Raw genomic sequence first — 20,721 nt, 5'->3', positions numbered from 1 at the left:
TTAGCAATTGCCAAGCTGAATGAGGAAGCTTGAAAGATGAAACCATAGGACTGGAAGGGAACTTGGAGGTTTCTAGTCCAACTTACCTGCCCAAGGAAGTAGATCTTCAACCATTGGACCTTATCTGTCCGATCTTTTCTTGAAAACCTCCAGTGATGGAGCACCCACAACTGTGGGAGGCAAATTATTCTATTGATTAATTGTTCTCACTGTCAGGAAATTTATCCTGGAACTAATTACTGGAATTTGGTGTTTTTCTGCAACAAATCTTCAAAACTAGCTCAGTTGAACTCTGTTCATCAATCATTACTGGTAGAATGAGGCCTTGGTTTCTAAAATAACTTCATAACATTTAGGAATTCAGATTTCTTTGCTGATCTGCAACGACCAGATGTTTGATCTGCATATGGATCCCAAAAAATACTTTCTAGTAAAAAGGGTGCCCCATTTTCAAAGTGATGAAAAGAGAAAGAATTATTATTCATAGATTGATAAATAGTCATAAAATTTCTTACTAATCCCTGAGATAGCCATTTTCTTTTCAATGTCTTTATTTAGAATCCCTATCACAAAATTTGCCCTTTAAACAACTTTCTTGTGCTCAATTTATTTTTTCAATGAGTTATGTACTATAATACCAACGCCTATTCTCACTATGATCTAGAAGGTGTAGAATTTATTCATTTTTTGTCTCCTGCCCAGCAAGTTATATTTATTTATTCTGAATGCTCAACTTGCATTTTTATGGCTTATTCATGCAACTAATAGATTCTTTGCCTTTCAAGATATATTCCTTTCCCCACACATAAATTTACTCTTTTGGTTGAAAAACTGAAAGATTTATGTCTCCATGTTTGCTTCTTTTTGAATGGCCACTCTTACATATTGACAAAATAAGGAGGATATATGCCATAGAAAGAGGTTCTGAGAGAAACAAATTGCCTAAAGGATACATTTATAAATAACATATTAAAAAGAATATACAGAACTATCTCATTCTGTATACACAATTGGTAATATCTGGCAAGGTGAGTTTGTTCCAGATCTTGTTCCTAAATCTTGTGGGACCTTAGAGATGGACCTTCTCTGGACCAGCATGTCCCAAACATCCATATGACTCACACACCCTATTGTATTTGCAGTCCTAGCTGTTTCAGCACACCATGCAGAATCCCTTGGGGTCCAGGTTACTGATGTATGTTCAATACTCCTTTTGAAGCTGTGTTGCATATCTAATAATGTTACGGTCATCTATCATTACCTATTTGTTTGTTTCCAGTAACAATTCAGGTAGCTTATATCTTCAAGATAATAACAGAATAACAGAGTTGGAAGGGACCTTGGAGGTATTCTAGTCCAACTCCCTGCTCAGGCAGGAAACCCTATACCATTTCAGACAAATGCTCCAGTATTGGAGCATTCACAACTTTTGGAGGCAAGTTGTTCCACTAATTAATTGTTCTAACTGTCCGGAAATTTCTCCTTAGTTCTAGATTGCTTCTCTCCTTGATTAGTTTCCATCCATTACTTCTTGGCCTGCCTTCAGGTGCTTTGGAGAATAGGTTTACTCCCTCTTCTTTAATATCCCTTAAGATATTGGAACACTGCTTTCATGTCACTCCTAGTCCTTCTTTTCATTAACCTAGACATATCCAATTCCAGCAATCATTCTTTATATGTTTTAGACTCGAGTACCCTGAATAATATAAAATAACATTGTATTCTATCCAAATAATATATGCACATTTATAAATAAAATGAAAGTTAAATTCTCCTTCAAGTTTCTGTTATTTTCACAGATACTCCAAGCATTTTCCTGGAGGTAGTATATAGAGGTGCTTTGTCACTGCTTTCTTCTGGGATGGGATTCACTGGTTGTCTCTTATTCAAGGACACCTTGCCTGACCTTCTTATCTTCCAAATCCAGGCAAGATCATCTTGATGTTCACTTTATCCTATTGATGAGAATTGCAAACAGAAATTTGGTGGATCTGTTATACTTATAGATTTAACAAGCAACTTCAAGGGTTTTATTGAACTTTTTTATGATTGTTTATCTTAACTTGATCTGGCTTGGGTAGGCATCAAACAGAAGCTCTGCTTTGACCACATTTTGAAATGGGCACTGTGAATAATATCCTTCACTTTCTGTTATTTACCATTTAAAACCAATAGGTTAAAGTTAAAACTGTGTTCTTTAAACTATGTCATCTTTTTAAAGTATTACTGTGTTAGCTTACACATTTACTACTAAATAAAAACTCAACAAGTTTAATATGGTTCTAGTAAAAGAGCTACATTTTGATTTTAAAAAACAAAGAGAATTTTCTCCAGTCTCTTTCCTAAGAATTCTTCTTTATCTATCATGGACAAAATTCACAGTAAATGTGGGGAAAACACCTTGCCTGGTTTCTCATAGTCCATCAAATGGTTGTTTTCAACCAACTTAAGCTGTTATTGCTAAAAAGTTGTTCACAGATATTTTAGTCCAGGAATGAATCATGTGTGTGGTATCTTATTATAATAGCCTATTGTATATAGGGCTATCATATCTGGTCTGCAAAAATCCAGATGGCACTAATGGCCATAAGGAGGTAAGAGTTTTCTGTTTCACTTTACCAGTCCACATCTGGAGCCACATCCAACAAAATACTGTACATATGAATGTCATTAAATAATGTACACTAGAGATACTTACTAATTTTATAATGATGCAGTCTAAACCAAACTGCTTTTATAAATGGAATGATATGGATATATGATTTCTAAAGAAATAATTAAAAACACAACTACCAGTGTTGAATCTACATGTGATGTTCTGCTTTCTTTGGAAAAACATGAAAAATTGAAGCAAGCCTTTTTACTAAATAATGTAGAACTGTTTGTTATATAAGGACCCTTAAAAAGTGAGAAAATATCAGAAAAAACATATTGTTAGATAGCTAGATAGCTAGATAGCTAGATAGCTATCATATATCCATCTCTTCTTATACATTCATTCAATCTTAAATTGTGGAGAACACAAGCAAATATGAAAACACATCATATCGTAAACTGAATTCAATAGTTGCTATTAGTTACTTATGAAAATAATCATGCATGGCTGAACATGTCTTTGTCTTACTAACAAGTCTTGAATAATACAACATATAATAAATTATATAAAATAGCTGTACTGACTAATGCTACTGAACTGACTAATTCAGTAATATGTACTGAATTCTTATAAAACATTAATGTCGGTATAAACATGTCTTTTAAAAGATCAAGCTGGGCCCTTCTATAAATGTTTCTTATGCCCACTATTTCACTCATATGCACCATATGGAGCAAACTGACTTTAGAGTTTGATGTGAAATGGGGGGGGGAAAGCAAGTTCAATATGCAGATAGATAGATAGATAGATAGATAGATAGATAGATAGATAGATAGATAGATAGATAGAAATACATGGAGATCACCAGTGTGAAAGTGGATAGAATCTTGATGGGCAATTTGGGAAGAAAAGCAGAGAAAGGAATAGAAAGATATAAAATAATCCAGCATTTTGCCAGCTTATTTTCATGCCTTTAAATCTTCTGCATTAAGTGTGTATTTTATTGCATAAGCATCACAAAGGAAACTCCTTTGTATCAGCTCCCTCTCCTGATAAGTCATTACAAAACTTTTTTTTATGCCTCTCTTCCCCTTGCATTCACCACAGAGATTCCACTTCAGAAAGAGTTAAAATAGTTGTACCTTTTGCTAATCAGCTTGGTTTCATTATACAGACTGAAGCTGTTAGTCAGCCCTGCATAAATTGATTGGTCACTTCAATCAAAACATATTAATATTTAAAGTGGCACCATTCCATTCATAAACCAAGGCATAAAGTGTTTGTTTACTCTGTACTAATTATTGTAGTCAACCCAGGCAGACTCAGGGATCTACATTATTCATTAAATATCCAAAAATGAACTCAATACTGGAAATGTCCTTTGTTTTCTGGGAAGAGATTCACAGAATGGAATTACTTTTACTCCTCTTAAGTTTTATGAAGAGATTAAGAGAAAAAAGGAGTGAAACCAGATCAAATAAGCAAACAAATCCCTACAAAATTATGGTTTGGCACGTTATTGTGAACTTCCTCTGAAAGTTGTCAAAATATTCATAGAAACAAGGATTTCTGTTTCCGTTAAAATTACACTGAAATTACATTGAAATTTCCTCACAGTTAGAACAGTTAATCAGTGGAACAACCTGCCTCCAGAAGTTGAGAATGCTCCAACAATGGAAGTTTTTAAGAGGAGACTGGACAGCCATTTGAAATGGTATAGGGTTTCCTGCCTGAGCAGGGTGTTAGATTAGAAAACTTCCAAGTCCCTTCCAACTCTATTAGGATTAGGATTAGGATTATATTCTGCATGGAAACATCAGGAAGTCTCTAGCAACATACCTTTCACAATTAATAGGCAATCACATAATTGATTGGATGACTGCATATCTGAGACATGAATCCAATGCATACAGTACAAATCTGATTTATGTTAGATATGTTGGATTCAACATTCCCATCAATCCCAGTCAACATATTGGAAAAAATCCGGTTTGGGGAACGCTGTGTTAACCCCTAACCTATCACATTCCCCACCCTTCTATCACAACACAACCTCCTCCATTGCATCACAGCAGATTCCATTTCATTTAAACTATATTGTGGCTTACAATAATATACAAATCTGGCATAGATTTTGTGGAAAAATACTATTGAACTGGTAAATATGATAGTATCAAAATATATTCATTTATTTATTCATATATTTTCTCTTTCCCTCCAGGAGTTTAAGTGGTGTAAATTACAGCATTTTCAACTTTTTCCCGCAACAACCTTGTTCTAAGAGATAGCAGTGTCTGATCCAAATTTGTTTTGTAAGCCTCCCTTGGGAAGACACAATTTCAGCTTGCATTTTCTCAGTTCTAGTTCAATACTTTATTCACGGCATTACCCTATGGGTCTCTAGATTACATTTGAACTCTCGATTATACCAAAGTAGCAATTTTCAGTGCCATAGGTATTTCCCCCTACTCGTTTAATTTTTATTTATTACTAGACTTTTAAACTGTGTTTCATTATTAAATCCCCAAATGCAGAACAATTAAAAACAATTTACAACTTAAAAACAATTAAAGCAACAGTGTATTTAAAGAAAAGTCTAAATATTCTGTGCTTAAAACTGTAAACAACACAATACAATACAATAATTATAAACCAAGTCAAAAGGCACAGAAAAAGAAATGTTGAAATGAAGCAATCTGAAAAAGGAACAATCAATCAAACTCCAAAAAGTTTTGTTTCACTTCTTGTGATCTATACTGAACCTCCTTATAGACCATGTTGTTCCAGGAAACTGCTGACATTTTCTAAAAACAGATATCCCTGTGATTCCAGATTGACAAATTTTGTACATTCCTACAGAACACCAGTTGAGCTGAATTTTATGTTAATATATCTGATTCCCTAAACCGGTGGGGGAGAGGGGGAAAGCAAAACTGAAGCACAAATAATGCTCTTACTCAAGTGATTGTGGAATGCATTAGCTATGGTTGATAGGAATTAGATATGGAAGAAATATAAGTAAGCCCTTTGACCTACATCCCCACACCCTGAGTACTCACCAACTATGAAAGCTATCTTAAGTAATTTTTATTAAGCAAAAATCAAGAATACATAACCTCAAACTGACAGGAGGGAAGTTCAAAAGTAATATTAGAAAGTATAACTTCACAGAAAGAGTAGTGGAAGCTTGGAACCAACTTCCAGCAGATGTAATGGGGTTAATAATCAGTAACTGAGTTTAAACATGCTTGGGATAAACACATGTCTATCATGAAATAAAAATATTTAAAAATAATATATGCATAAAATAAAAAGAAAACAAACAAGCAAAACCCCCTCAAAGATCAGACTCAATGGTCTACTAAGTTTTTTTCTGCCGTCAGTTTTCTATAGCAATAACAATGGCACTTAGATGTATATACTGCTTCATAGTGCTTTACAGCCCTCTCTAAGCAGTTTACAGAGTCAGCTTATTGCATTTATTTTCCCAATAGCCCAGGGGTATCAAATTGCCGTCCCATGGGCCAGACGTGTCACAAAGAAACTGCACCCGCCCCATTGCCATCAATTGGGAAAAAGTTCAGATACGTTGTGCGATGTCACATGATGCCGCAAGTTTGACATTTCTGCAATAGCATGTAAGGGACAGGCTCAGCAGAAATCCACATATGATCTGTGACAGATATCATTTTTCTGTGACTTAAGATCTATAGCAATAGCAATAGTACTTAGACTTATATACTACTTCACAGTGCTTTACAGAGTCAGCATGTTGCCCCTCACAATCTGAGTCTTCGTTTTACCAACCTCAAAAGGATGGAAGGCTGAGTCAACCTTAAGCCAGTCAGGATCGAACTCCTGGCTATGGGCAAAGTTAGCCTGCAATACTGTATTTTAACCACCATGGCTTTTTCTGTGTTTATCTGGTCCTGCACATTAGAACTTTATATTCTCCAACATTACCTCTAGATCACTTTCATGTGGAATACATTTCTATCTCTACCATCACCATGTACCACAATGAAGAAATCTTCCAACTTGGTGTGTTCACAAACCAGGTGAAAATACGTTCTACAATCAATGAGAATGAGAACATGGAACCTTAAGTTTTCTTCCTATTAGCCTTTTGTCTAGTTAACCCTTGCTAGTCAGTTTTGACAATTTAATTTTAACACTTAAACATCAGCCATAATATGGACAAAAAAACAAAAAAACAAAAAATGGTGATAGGTTAAGAATATTTATGTCCCACAATATGAATATTCACAATGCAACCCTGTTTTAACAATGCTGGCTATAAATTTTACATTTGTATTCTCACAATTTTGATTCTAAATGCGATTAAAGGATTTATTTATTTTTCCACATGCTTCAAAAGCATGGAAGAAAAGATACATATCTCAAAATTGAATAATTATTAATATGACTGTCCCACGCAAAACTTTCAAATGCTTCCCAAACATTATTTTGCTATAAATTCATCATTTGTCCTGAAATACAAGTCATTCTTATCTCCATACTGGAATTGAAGGTAAAAATATTGAAGCTAAAACTATGTGTTTCATCTCAGTTTACTGAGGTGGACAGAAATTGCCAGTAGATCATTAAACAATTTCCAGTATTCCAGCAAATGTTTCTGGCTCCTAGTTCTCTAACAGTAATAAAAATTAGATAAATCCCTACTTTACAGAAAATTCAGATGCAGTCATGGACTCTTTCCAATATGTAAGTGGCTCTATCTTAGAACCACTATTTGGATTTTTCCCCCCTCTCTTATTTGCATTCACTGTTTGTAAGCTGTTCAAACTGAGGGATATCAAGGCATATTGGAAGGCAAGGCCAGGATTTCACCATCTTGAAGACTGTCAGTTCCTTACACATCTAAGATACACATCTGAGGCTGCCTGGTTCATATTCATTGAAATTGCATAGAAAATCTATACAAGTAATTCTCGATTTACAGCCACAACTGAGCTCAACATTTCTGTTGCTAAGCAAGACAGTTATTAAGTAAGTTTTGCCCCATTTTATGACCTTTTCACCACCATTGTTAAGCAAATCACTGCAATTGTTAAGGTAGCAACATGGTTGTTAAGTGAATCTGTCTTCCTCTTTGACTTTGCTTGTCAGAAGGTCGCAAAAGATGACCCTGGGACACTGCAACCGTCATAAATATGAATGAGTTGCCATGTGACCATGGGAATGCTGAAATGGCTATAAGTGTGAAAAACAGTCATAAGTCGTTTTTTCAATGCCTTTGTGCTTTAGAAATTTCTTTCAGAAAAGAAGAAAAATGCAATGTCACAGCTGGTATAGGGTGCTTGTGTACTAGGAAGTAGCCAATATATCTTATTTTGTCTTGTTTTTTTTTCCAGTCTGCAATCATTTCTCTCATGTCTCTCAAGTAACAATTAAATCCCTACACTGAGTTATTAAAAGGGACTTTTTCCCACTATATTTTCCCTAGATATTGGGCAGCCACAGAGATTTCAGAGGGGTTGAAAATAACAATGGCAGTTATACCTTTGGCCATCTTCAAAAAGAAAGAAAAATGCTGAATCATCCCCTTCTTTGAAGCTATAGAAGTTTGTCGACAGCCAAAGTGTCTTAGGAGAAGAAAATATTCCCTCATTTTATTCATCCAATTCGTTTTGCTTAGTATTGGTATAGTATATGCTATTTAACCATGCTTTTAGTGTGATGTGCAATCTGGGTTTTATTATTTTACTTCAATTTATGTGCCGCTCTAATTATAGCAAACCTGATGAGGTTTTTGCCTGAAAACATTCATATGCAGGATGCTGCATTCAAGACTCTACTCACACTGTCCCATCTGTTCTGCTTTTAAATTTGCTGAGTTTCCACCCATCCATCATATTTCTATGGATGCTGAATCTATTTTTATTCCCTTTGGGGCTTTCATTCTTTCTTTAATGATTCTCTCCCCCCAAAAAAACATATATTTGTATTTCATATTACAGTTGTACAAACTGCAACCTCAAACCTACTGACTTCTCCAGGTGTCTCTATTTTGCTACAAAATAATGCCATTTAAATCCTGCTCCAAAAAGTAAGGGGAATGAAGTTTCTAAACGGAACAACTTCTTTAAATACTGCAGTAGAAACGGCATCACAGCAAAAATTCTAAACATTGGAGGACATTTACAAGAAATGCTTTAAGTCACACCACCCACACTGAGTGCTCCAAGTCCAGAACCAAAACCCTTCATGTCTCAAGAATGTTCTGAGCACAGAATAAAACACGAAGTGTTTTGCTTTTAAAATCCTGTAGCTATCAGTGAAACCAAAGGTAGGCAGATACAAGCACATTACTTTTGTTTTCCTTTTTCTGGCTAAGCAGTGGTTTTTTTCTACACAAATTAAAAGCAAGCTTTTGTGTCATTTCCCCCCCCCCTGTTTTTTTTAAGTGCCTAAAGCAATCACCATGGACTGAATCACCAAAATTGTATAGTCCTGGAATAAAAATAATAGGCGTAAGAGCTTGTTTCAAATATAATAGAATGTAAAAAAAAAATATTTCAAGTTCTCTTCTGTCTGACTCTTGGCATTTTGATAAATTATGAAAAGTGGTCCTGTTTTGTTTCAAGCTTGAAGCAAAATATATATACTTTTTTTCTTGCTACTTGCCAGCCTAGTGCACATACAGTATACTTAGATGCCCTCTGAAAAATTGGATTTTGATTCCCCTCATTCTCAGATATTATGTCTGGGAATGACATGACACAACTTTGATGCTTCAGGAAGGATTCAGGTTGGAAAAGGCTGATGAACTGATCCTCAACTCAACCTCAACCTGACATTTACAAGGCTTATGGCAACTTTTTTTTATGGCAAGAGACTGCAACTCCCCCCCCCCCAGCAGCTAAGGATCACAAGGAGCACAGTAATCATGAGAGGCATCATCAGTGATAATACAACCAGGTCTTTTAGATTTCACACACACACACACACACACACACACACACACACTTAAAAGCTCAAATAGGGATGTGATTTATCGTACACATTAGTTAAGCATTTTTTTAAAGGCAGAAAATTGCATTGACATTTTTTTCCTTTTTTTAACCTTTTAATCCAGTTGTGGTAGCTCAGTGGTTAGAATGCAGTACTGCAGGTTACTTTTGTTGCCTGCCTACTGCCAGTAGTTCAGCAGTTCAGCAGTTCAATTCTCACTGGCTCAAGGTTGACTCAGCCTTCCATCCGTCTGAGATCAGTAAAATGAGGACCCAGATTGTTGGGGGCAATAGGCTAACTCTGTAGAGTGCTTAGAGAGGGCTGGAAAGCTCTGTGAAGCAGTATATAAGTCTAAGTGGTATTGCTATTGGTATTAATCCCTTTTGTTCTAAGTAGAGTCAGAGCCACTGAATGGAACTGAGTGTTTACTGGCTGGATGCCCTTCCTGATGTCTATATGGAGTCTGCAGCAATACAAATAGTCCTCGGCTTACAATAGTTCATTTAATGACTGTTTAATGTTACAATGACACTGAAAAATGTGACTTATGACCATTTTTCATTGTTACGACCTTTGCAGCATCCCATGATTACGTGATCAAAATTCAAATGTTTGGCAACTGGTTCATATTTATGACTATTGCTGTCATAAATGGTCATGTGATCAACTTTTGTGACTTTCTGACAAGCAAAGTCAATGGGGAAGCCAGTTTCACTTAACAACTGGATTACTAACTTATCAACTGCAGTGATTCACTTAACAACTATGGCAAGAAAAGTCATAAAATGGGGCAAAACTCATTTAACAAATGTCTCACTTAATAATAGAAACTTTGGACTCAATTGTCATTATAAGTTCAGGACTACCTGTATTTTCTCTTTGCACCCTGATAGAGAAATATCTGCCACTATCTACAGTAGGATTGAACTCTCAACCTTCTGAGTGGGAGGCGAGAGTTTTCACCTCTAGGCCACAGCGCCTCTCAGAAAATTATACTAAGATTATTTAGTGGTTTATCACTTAAGTTTAGTAATGCAGTTTTAAGGATTCTGCCACAAATAATTTATGGCCTACATCAGTGATGGCGAACCATTTAGAGGCTGAGTGACCAAACTGCAAACCAAAACCCACTTATGTATCGTCAGGTGTCAGGTAGGCGTGGCCCATTGGGTGGGCGTGGCCCATTGGGTGGGCATCGCTGCGGTGGTAATGGCAGACTGGGTGGGACTAAAAAGTTCAATCAGTCAATTCCAACTTTGCAAGATCTTTTTTTTCCCCGTGAGAAGTTGAAATTGATTGATTGAGTGAATCTCTTTTTTTGTACACAGCGGCGGAGATTTAAAGCAAAAAGGTTTTATAAAACCCAGCTGAAGGCCTAGGACTGGGGTGAAGGTATGCATGCCCGCAGAGAGGACTCTGCATGCCACCTGTGGCACGCGTGCCATAGTTTCGCCACCACAGGCCTACATGTTCTTTACTCCTTTTTAATGATAAATGTCTTAAATTCAGATGGATAAATTCATCAGAATGGTCATTGCTTAGGATACGGGATGTTCAGAAGTTTGCACATTTGGAGGTATACAGGCTTGGAAATGCTGAAAATGACAAGATTAGGCTTGACATGTCATTAGTGGTTTAAAACAGCAGAGTGACTCTACAACATGAGATGTCTAAACTTAATCAAACAAATTCCTATATTCCCATAGCATCACATATGTTGTAGCTTAATGTGGTCACCTGGGTCATTCAATGGCTGGATGTCTCATTTGATGTTGAACTATGAAGCTATCTAATCTCATTTTAACACCCAGCTTGTCACCTATAGGAGATTTAACATTAAGCCAGCAATTTGCATTTGGGATGATAATTATTTTTAAGTTTAGTTGAGAAAAGTTTAGTGAAGAAATGTAATAGGTACATTGGGGTAAAATAAAAAAAAATCAACAGGAAACATCCCTTGTCCTCCATAAATATTTACAAATAGTTCAGTGTATCCTACTGCTATTATGTCTTTCCACAAGAGCCTGGTACCTAATTATAAAACTGAATGGGAAAAGTCTCTGTCAGCAGAACCAGGAAGCAGAGGGAGAAAAAAGCTGCTTACTTTATTTTATGTATTTATCTCGCACATTTGCGGAAAAAAAGAAAGGGTTTCTTTTTTAAAAAAGGAAAAAGTTGCTGCAGACAGATACTTATGAAGTTATAATGGATGTGATTAGTGCAGTTCACCTGTTTGTGAGCATACCCAGAAGCTCTAACAGAAGGATAGAAACAGGTCTATCAAGTGATCAGGATCAAACTTACCTCAGAAGGACATTCCACTTATTTTTCTTCACCGATTCCAAAATTCTGGCTTGTAACTCTGACATTTTACATTACCTGATTTTATGATTAGAGGTAGTTAGACTTACGACAATTGAGCCCAGAATTTTGGCTTCTAAGTCATTGTGGTTGTTAAGGAGGACATCCACATTACTGATTGATCACACTCCCAGCTCTCCCTGTCGCAGTTGTTGAATAACTATGGAGGTTGTTAAGTGACTGCATAGGGGTGCCTTCAGTGGTGGGATTCAGCCAGTTTGCACCAGTTTGGCAGAACCGGTAGCTAATTTTTTGTTGCCCAGGCCCAGAATAGACTTCTGGAAGTGGCATCCACACAGAGAACTGGTTGTTCACATATTTGAATCCCACCACTGGGTGCCTTTGAGACAGGAAAGGCCTTGGGAGGCCAAGCATCCACCAGCACATGGAAACCTGCCTTAGGTCAGGGTGTGATTCGCTCCCCGTCCCCAAAAAAGGCCTGGCCCTTCTCCTTTCCCCATCATACCCAGAAGTTTCAGCCTGCTAGGCCCACAAAGACATACAAACCTCCCAGCCCAGGGTGTGTGTGGGAGGGGGGGAGTTACATTGTCCCTGTAGTTGTAAGGGTAGTATGCTGCCAAGCACTTGGGTTTGGATCACATGCCCCAATGAGGGTACTGCAGCAGTTGGAACTTCAGGCAGGAGTTGTAAATCTCTTCATTCAATGCCATCATAATTTTGAACAGTCACTGAACGAACAGTTGAAGATAAACTGCACATTATGTAGTTCTGTATTTTTACAAAAAGAGCAGACTGTACTATTGTCGTTCCCATATTTATGTTGTTCATACAATGACTTATAAATGGGCATTCCGGACCATGAATTGGTTCCATAAAGGAAGGGTCTTTGGTGCTCTCTGAGCTTGGTTGGTTTCTTGCAGATGTTTCACATCATCACTGCTAGTCACTAGCACTGATGAGGTTACCTAGTTTGGGTAATGAAAAGAACCACAGCAAGTATTGTGAGCACAATTGGCAAAAGAAAGCTCAGGACTGTATTGGTTGGGAACATGAGGAAGAGGCCTTCATCTTCAAGTGGACAGATAAGGGCTAAAATGATTTTTCTCTGAGTGTGTGCATGTATTTATGTACAGCATATGTACATACACACATACATACAGTCAGTGATGGGATTCAAATATGTGAACAACCAGTTCTCTATGTGGATGCTGCGTCCGGAAGTCCATTCTGGGCCTGGGCAACAAAAAATTAGCTACCGGTCCTGCCGAAGTGGTTCAAACCAGCTGAATCCCACCACTGCATACAGTATATTAAGCTCCCTCAACTAGGATGTGACAGTAATTCACAAATCTCCTGACGCCATTGGACTTGACTTGCCTACAGATTCATATCTCCCCCCTTTAACTAGATAATGTTTGTACTGTAGACAAGTAAACCAGACATTCAAAACAGTGTTCACTGCTTGAAGTTTTGTATGTGAGACACAACATATTGACAAGATCTTTTCCACAGTGAAATTGTGTAATCCATTATATATATATTAGTCTGTGCATTTCTGATATCACCGCATGACTAAGTTTCTTCACATGGCAAAGACCACTATTTTTCTTCCTAAATTACCAATTTTATCCTGCAGAAGGAGAATGATAGCTAAAATGCTCCAGAAAGCACAATACCAATATTCTTACGGGCTATACACAACTAAGTATAATTCAAGTATGTATTGCTCAACAAAGTGTAACTCAGCTAAGTTGAATGAACCTGCAGGGAATTTACTCATTGTATTTAGTTTCCAGCTACATAAAACAGCAGAAATTGGTTCATTTCTATGCTTTGATTCCTATGGATTGCTGATTGGGAGAAATATATGTTAATAATCTGTTTGGCTTTGTTTATTTACTTTGCTCTGTTGTATTCATACCCAAGCTGTGGGTACAGCTGTCAGGGGGATTAACAAAAGTAAAATAAAAACACATTAAGTGCATAACTTGAAACAGATTTAAAATATTGTACAAAGCAAAAATATAAAAGGCAATACCCACCCACTAAATTATACAGCGAAGGCTTGCATGAATGCACACAAGTTTGCCAGTTACAAAACAGAAACAAGTAACTGAGCTGATCTCTTTCAGATTTGAATTTCAAAAGTCTGGAATGGTCAACCAAGGAAGTTCTACTATGGAAACACACCACAGCTGCTGAATACAAGTTAGTAAATTTTCATCCTGAAAAAAAAAAGTTTCCAAGCTCAAGAAGATACTATTGCTGATGGTTGAGAAGCATCTAGATTTCATATCATCTGTGCAGCTCCAGATTTTAATTTCAAAAAATTCTGCACTGGCTGGACATCCCCTTAAATGAACAAATTTCTTCAATTTGGGGGTTAAATGTCATTTATGGAACAAGAAGAGCAAGGGGATTTGGTTTAAAGCACTGGCTTACAATGCCAGCACTTTAGCTTAAAAGGTTTGTGAACTGAAGCCTGGAACTGCTGTCTAAATAAGATGATCCTGGCCATAAGCCAGATCCACTGCCCACCTAAGATAGATAGATAGATAGATAGATAGATAGATAGATAGATAGATAGATAGATAGATAGATAGATAGATAGATAGGTAGGTAGGTAGGTAGGTAGGTAGGTAGGTAGGTAGGTAGGTAGGTAGGTAGATAGGTAGACAGACAGACAGACAGACAGATAGATAGATAGATAGATCTTGCTTGCTCTCAAAGTGGGCACATATGTAACACACATTTAAACATACTATATACAACATATGTATAGACCTACACCCTTACATATAAGCAATATGTAAATATTAATCACTGCCCATCTTGAATACATACCGAAAGGAGGAAGCTTTAGAGTTCACAATGTTTATACTGTATGGAACAAATCTGGATGTGACTGAATCTGGATGTTCTGCTTCAGATACCACGGAGCCTCCTCCCGGAAGGTAACAAGGAAAACAGGTCATGAAGAGGATATGTAGTATCCCAGACAATCTTGTAGATCCTGCTCAAGCAACGCTTATATACCATGTCCTGGATGGAAGGGAGGGAACTGCCAATAATCTTTTCAGCCATCCTCACCACTCTCTGCACCGCTTTCCTGTCTGAAGCAGTGATTCTTCTAAACCAGGCTGTGATGCTGTATGACAGGATGCTCTCAATCGTCCCTCTGTAGAAAGTGGTAAGGACTGGGGAAGGAAGATGTACTTTTCTCATGTGACACAGAAAATTCAGGCACTGCTGTGCCCGCTTCACCAGGGTCTTGGGTGATATGAGCACCAAATGTTTGCTATATAGAATAAGGTCTCTTCTGTTTGCTACCCGTGCTCTAGTACAGGTAATCCTTGACTTGTGACCATTTGTTTAATAATGATTCAAAGTTATGACAGCTTTGGAAAAAAAGTCATTTATGTCACATCCTCACAGTTACAAGTCGTGCTACCCCTGTGTCTCTTGATCACAGTTTGAGACCTTAGCAACCAGCTCGCATTTATGGCAGTTGCAATATCTTGTGGTCATGAGATCCTGATTTGTGACTTCCCAGTTGTCTTCCAACAAGCAAAGTCAACTGGGAAAGTCAGATTTGCTTAACGACCCCATGTTTTGCTTAATGACTATGTGATTTGCTTCACGGTCACAGTAAAAATGGTCATAAAATTGAGTCTGGTCATGTGATGACTCACTTAATAATCACATCACTTAGTGACCAAAATTCTAGTCCCAACTGTGGTTGTAAATTGAGGACTACCTATAATAACTAATCCATTTCACTGTAGTCTTGTTTTAATGATAACATGTTGCTGTGCAAGGAAGGTGGATCATTTCTTTGTAAGAAAAGAGGGAGAAAGATGGGCAGCTAAGAAGTTTGATACATAAATAAATATATAAGAAATGGAATCTTTGAAAAAAGAATACAGTAGCTGGGAAAAGATACACCAGAACGATTAATAAATCAATTACTAAAGGACTGAAGCACAATGCGGTTCAAATTTCTTTTAATACAAGGACGAAATTTGGTACTGACATATAAGAAATTGGTACTGACATATAAGAAGGTTATATGCAGAAATAATTCAGGCTTGTTAGTAAAACCCAGGCATGTTAGTGAAGACTTTCTCACATTCTTAAATAAACCAATCATAGTCCAAGCATGTAAATAAAAACTTGCTCATATTATTTACATATCATATAAATTTTACAGGCGGCTGTTACATATAAGCTGGGTTGACAAGATCAGAAATGAGGAGGTGATAAGGAGGGAAAGCCAAGGGAAATCATCAAAACAATTAAAAAACAAAAGTTGGAATATTTTGCACATGTGATGCGACACCCAGAAAAATACGGCATACTCCATTTCATCCTCCAGGAAAAGATTGAAGGCAAACAAGGTCCAGGCAGAAGAAGAACATCATGGCTTCAAAATCTAAGGAACTGGTTTGGACAAAACTCAGCAGCACTTTTTCATGCAGCTGCTGATAAAAACAGGATCGCAAATATGATCGCCAACATCCAATAACAGATATGGCACAAGAAGAAGAGTCAATAAATAAAGACTTACGTTTGGAAAATTTGCATAAAAATACGACTCCTGGGCATGTCTGTGGTACAAATAAAATACGAACACCAGGAGAGTATAAATATAAAAATATACTTTACTAAAAGCTGCCAAGCTTTCGTTTGGAAACTCCAAACATCATCAGGGCTAAGGAGCCAGTAAACAATGATGACTTAAATGGGTTTTGCCAGCATCTGCAGCTGGCTCATGGACCGTGTCACTGGTCCCGGCCGGTTAATTAGTGTTCCAGATGTTTCTTTATTACTCTCCTTACGCTTCCTTCTATGGTTCTTCCGGATCATTCCTTCCACTATCTCATTACTGGCATTCATCTCCTCCACCACCCCTTTATCCTTATTTCCTTCCATAGTACTGACCCTCCTCCCCTTTTTGTTTTCATTTTCCACCCTGGGGGCATCTGTTTCTCCTCTATCAGTGTTACAAGCTTCCCTGGGCTCACAGACGCTCCCCCCCCACACGCCTTTCTCAATCCCTGCTCCACACCCTTTCTTCTCACTCCTCCACTGTCATGAGTAACTTTCATACGGGTGTTGCATATTTGGGGGTCTATGCCCTCCTCCTCCATCCTGGCAATCTTCGTGTCGACAGTTCTCCACCATTCCATTTGTTTGCTGCATGATCGGGTGCTTACTCCGTCTCTCAATTCATAATCCCCCCTCCTCCCTATCACATGCTCATCCCCATTGCTGATAGGGACGGTATTCAGGCGGACACCAGGTCTCCAGATCTCTGCATTCTGATTCCCCGCGTTCTCACTCTCCTCTCCTGTGCTTGTCTTTGGAGGGACTTCAAAATGTTCGTCCCAAGGGGGGGCTGTATTGTTGGTGGGGGTATTCCTTGTCTGCAGGGAGTCCAGGCAGAACTCCGTGTCTCTCCCTTTCACCGTATGCCTAGGCAATCGAGCTGTGCTTTCGTTCTTCTTCTCCCCCCTACCCACAGCGTCAGGCTGCAGACTCCTCATGCTGGATCTTCCACACTCTCCACAGTTGTTGTTAAGTTCTGGGGGTGGGGGTCTGTCGTGGTGATATTGGGGAAGGGGGAGATCTTCCATCGGTGGATGATTACGTGTGTTTGACAGTGGTAGCCTTCTCAGACGTTCATTAGAGTGGTATTGGTGTTAATCGGGCGAAACAGGGGTGCCCCTGGAGTGTAGAGGGTTGGCCAAAGCTCCATCTATCTGTTCAGGATGGGGGCCAGGTATCTCGTCACGTTTACAGCTGTACAAGCATTGTTCGGACCACTTATAATGATTGGCATGGTGTTTAAAATCCCATTTCCTCAATGCTTGTTGCGCTGGATGTAAGTCAATGTGACGATTAACCGCATCTTTGTTGGAATACCATGCCTCTTTCAATAGCCGGCCTCCCTTAGTGGCATCCTCAGACATAACGTGAACATTCACAAAGTCAAACTGATGGCCATGTTGTGTCATATGCATCCACAATTGAGAATGCTGCTCGCCCCTTCTTATAGCTAACTGATGTTCATGCAAGCGAGATCTTAAACGCTTAGCTGTTTCACTCACATAATTGCCATCGCAGTTCTTGCAATTGATTTTATAAATTACTGCTGATCTATCCATGGCAGGGAGTGGGTCCTTGGGGCGAACGACTTTGGACCGTAATGTCTGATTGGGTCTGTGGGCCACTTCTATTCCATGGGGGGCCAGCAGTCTGGCTGTTGCTTCCGAGACGTTATTAATATATGGTAAGGAAACACGCATTCTTTGTAATAATGGTTCCTCTCTCTTTTGGTTGTTCCAGGACTGGGGTGTAAGACCGTACTGTCTGATAAACCTCAAAGGATACCCATTACGTTGACAAATCCGGAAAAGGTATTGCCTTTCTTTCTTCTTAAACTCCTCAGTGCTGCAGTGGGAGTCCACGCGCTTAAACAATGCTTTAATGCAGCTAGCTTTATGAGATACGGGGTGGTTGCTCCTATAGTGGAGTATTCTGTCCGTGTGGGTGGGTTTACGAAACACCCCTGTAAGTAACGACCCATCCAACTGGCGGTATATTGACACGTCCAGGAAGGCTAAGTGACCTTGTTTTTCTTCCTCCACTGTAAACTGGATGTCGGAGCAGATCGAGTTTAGTACTCTCATAAAGGTAGCTACATGTTGTTTTTTTAACAATCGCAAATGTGTCATCCACGTACCGAACCCAAAATTTGGGTTGGTATAATGCCATAGCCCTGTGTTCTAGCTGTTGGAGTACTATTTCCGCTATAGTGCTAGAAATGGGGGAGCCCATGGGTGTCCCTTTAACTTGTTCAAAGATGGTACCCTGGAAGGTGAAATAGGTGGTAAGACATATTTCCACTAATCGCAGGAGGTCATCTGTCTGAAGGGAGTCCTGGTGGTGGCTCCCTTCTGTATTCCTCAAGCGCTCTCCCAGGGCTGAAATAGCTAAGTCCTGGGGGATGGATGTGAAGAGGGAGGTAACGTCAAACGATACCATCCTCTCATCATCCTCCACCCTAAGGGTCTTAATTCTATTGAGGAATTCTTCTGCAGAATTGACCGTTGTGGGGCTGCCTTCCACAAGGTGGCCCAGACGAGTGCTAAGCCACTTCGCTAATCCCGATGTAGGGGCACCTATAAATGACACGATAGGGCGAAGTGGGGTGCCTTCCTTGTGGATTTTTGGGAGCCCGTAAAATCTAGCGAGCGCCGTGTCACGGGGGCGTATCTTCTTTAGGGTATCATCTCTGATTTTCTTACTGCGTTTAAGATTATTAAGCAGTTTGTTGATTTTATTCCTAAGGGTAACTGAGGGATCCTTCTCAACTATCCTATAGGCTGTTCTATCATTGAGGAGTTTGAGCGCCTTGGTAGTATACAGCGTCTTGTCCATGACAACGGTCATCCTCCCTTTATCTGCTGGGAGTATAACAATGCTATCATCTCTTTTAAGTTGCCGAAGGGCTTGGGTTTCATCCCTAGATAGCACGTGATGGTATCTATGGCTTGTAAGCAGCCCAGTGACCTGTTGCCTTATCGAACTCTTAGTATCTTCATCCCCCCCTATGTTATACATAGCTGGCTCTAGGGCCGCTATGAAATCTAAAGCACTAGCGTCCATCAGGTTATGGCCTATATCACGCTGCAGCAAGGTGAGTTGTGAATGGGTAAGTATTTTAGAAGAGAGGTTACAGACCAGTCCACCCATATAGCTGTTACTATATTTTAACTTACGTAATGCGTTCATCTTGTGACTGAGACGTGTTGCTGTTTCTTGTCTCGTTTTCTTCTCCACCGTCTCAGTATGGTGAATCAATTCTTGGAGGTGATGTCTCGATAACATGGCCTCACATTGCCTTTGGCAATCTTGGACCCATTGTTTCAACGCTCCGACTCGCCTATGTTGGTCATTAATGAGGGCCCGCGTAGTCTTGCGTTGAAATTGAAATTGAAATATTTTTATATTTATACTCTCCTGGTGTTCGTATTTTATTTGTACCACAGACTTACGTTTGTAAACAAAGCAGTCTTGCAATTGTACTGGAGATCTTCCAATGCCCATATGTACTGACTATAAGTAGAAGCATTAAAATTGCATTCATGTTGGTGCATATATTTGTATTGCCCCTGTAGCTCTAAAGTTCACCCATGTAACTAGATCACAGAGGCGGAGAGCCATGCAAGTATTATTGTGAATAGAATTTCTTCTAACTGTTGTCTGAGTCAAAGATCAAGAAGGCAAACCCTTCCATTCTCAGAAAAATGGCAAATGGACTGTAATGTGGTGGACCCCATGTGCTTTGCCTGAAGCAGATATGGTTCAAATTCTGAAAAATCAATGAAAAAATAAAGGTAGAAGACAATAAAGGAACAGATCTTGAGATTGTGGAAAAAATTTTCCCAGTCAGAGTGGACAATACTTTTTAGATTCTCAGTCTGAATTTTCCATAATCTTATTTATTAAAGCAATTTCCATTCCTCTCTCTGAAATCTTTTCCATCCTGGATTTTAAATTAAGCTCATGCATTTCTTCCTTACTTCTCTGAAGGACAGAACTAGAGTATGGCTGACTCCCAAACATCAGAGGCCTTGGGGAGGATGGTTCTTCAGCACCTTAGTGTCACATAATACATATTAAATATGTTGGAAACTTTACATTCCAGGTCTCCTATCTCTGAATAAATTAACAATGAGGACATGCAGAGAGACATAGCAGATAGATCTTTAGTGAATCATGTACAAGTAGTCAACAACTGTGAGGAATAAAGATTCAACTCC

At 38.6% G+C, this 20,721-nt stretch overlaps 1 protein-coding gene across 1 annotated transcript in view; it reads right to left on the bottom strand.

Moving 5' to 3' along the window:
* The window catches only part of LOC120303718, a 197,545-nt gene extending 177,684 nt beyond the window's left edge, over positions 1-19,861 (bottom strand). Inside the window, exon 1 of the mRNA XM_039333422.1 lies at positions 19,053-19,861. Within this exon, the coding sequence (XP_039189356.1) occupies positions 19,053-19,786 (734 nt within the window). The 5' untranslated portion in view covers positions 19,787-19,861. The remainder of the gene's footprint in view (positions 1-19,052) is intronic.
* Positions 19,862-20,721: the final 860 nt, after the last annotated feature.

This window comes from Crotalus tigris, unplaced genomic scaffold, assembly GCF_016545835.1.
Source record: "Crotalus tigris isolate CLP2741 ecotype Arizona unplaced genomic scaffold, ASM1654583v1 scf7180000024480.717441, whole genome shotgun sequence".
Lineage (NCBI taxonomy): Eukaryota > Metazoa > Chordata > Lepidosauria > Squamata > Viperidae > Crotalus > Crotalus tigris.
This window is presented reverse-complemented; position numbering and strand designations above follow the sequence as displayed.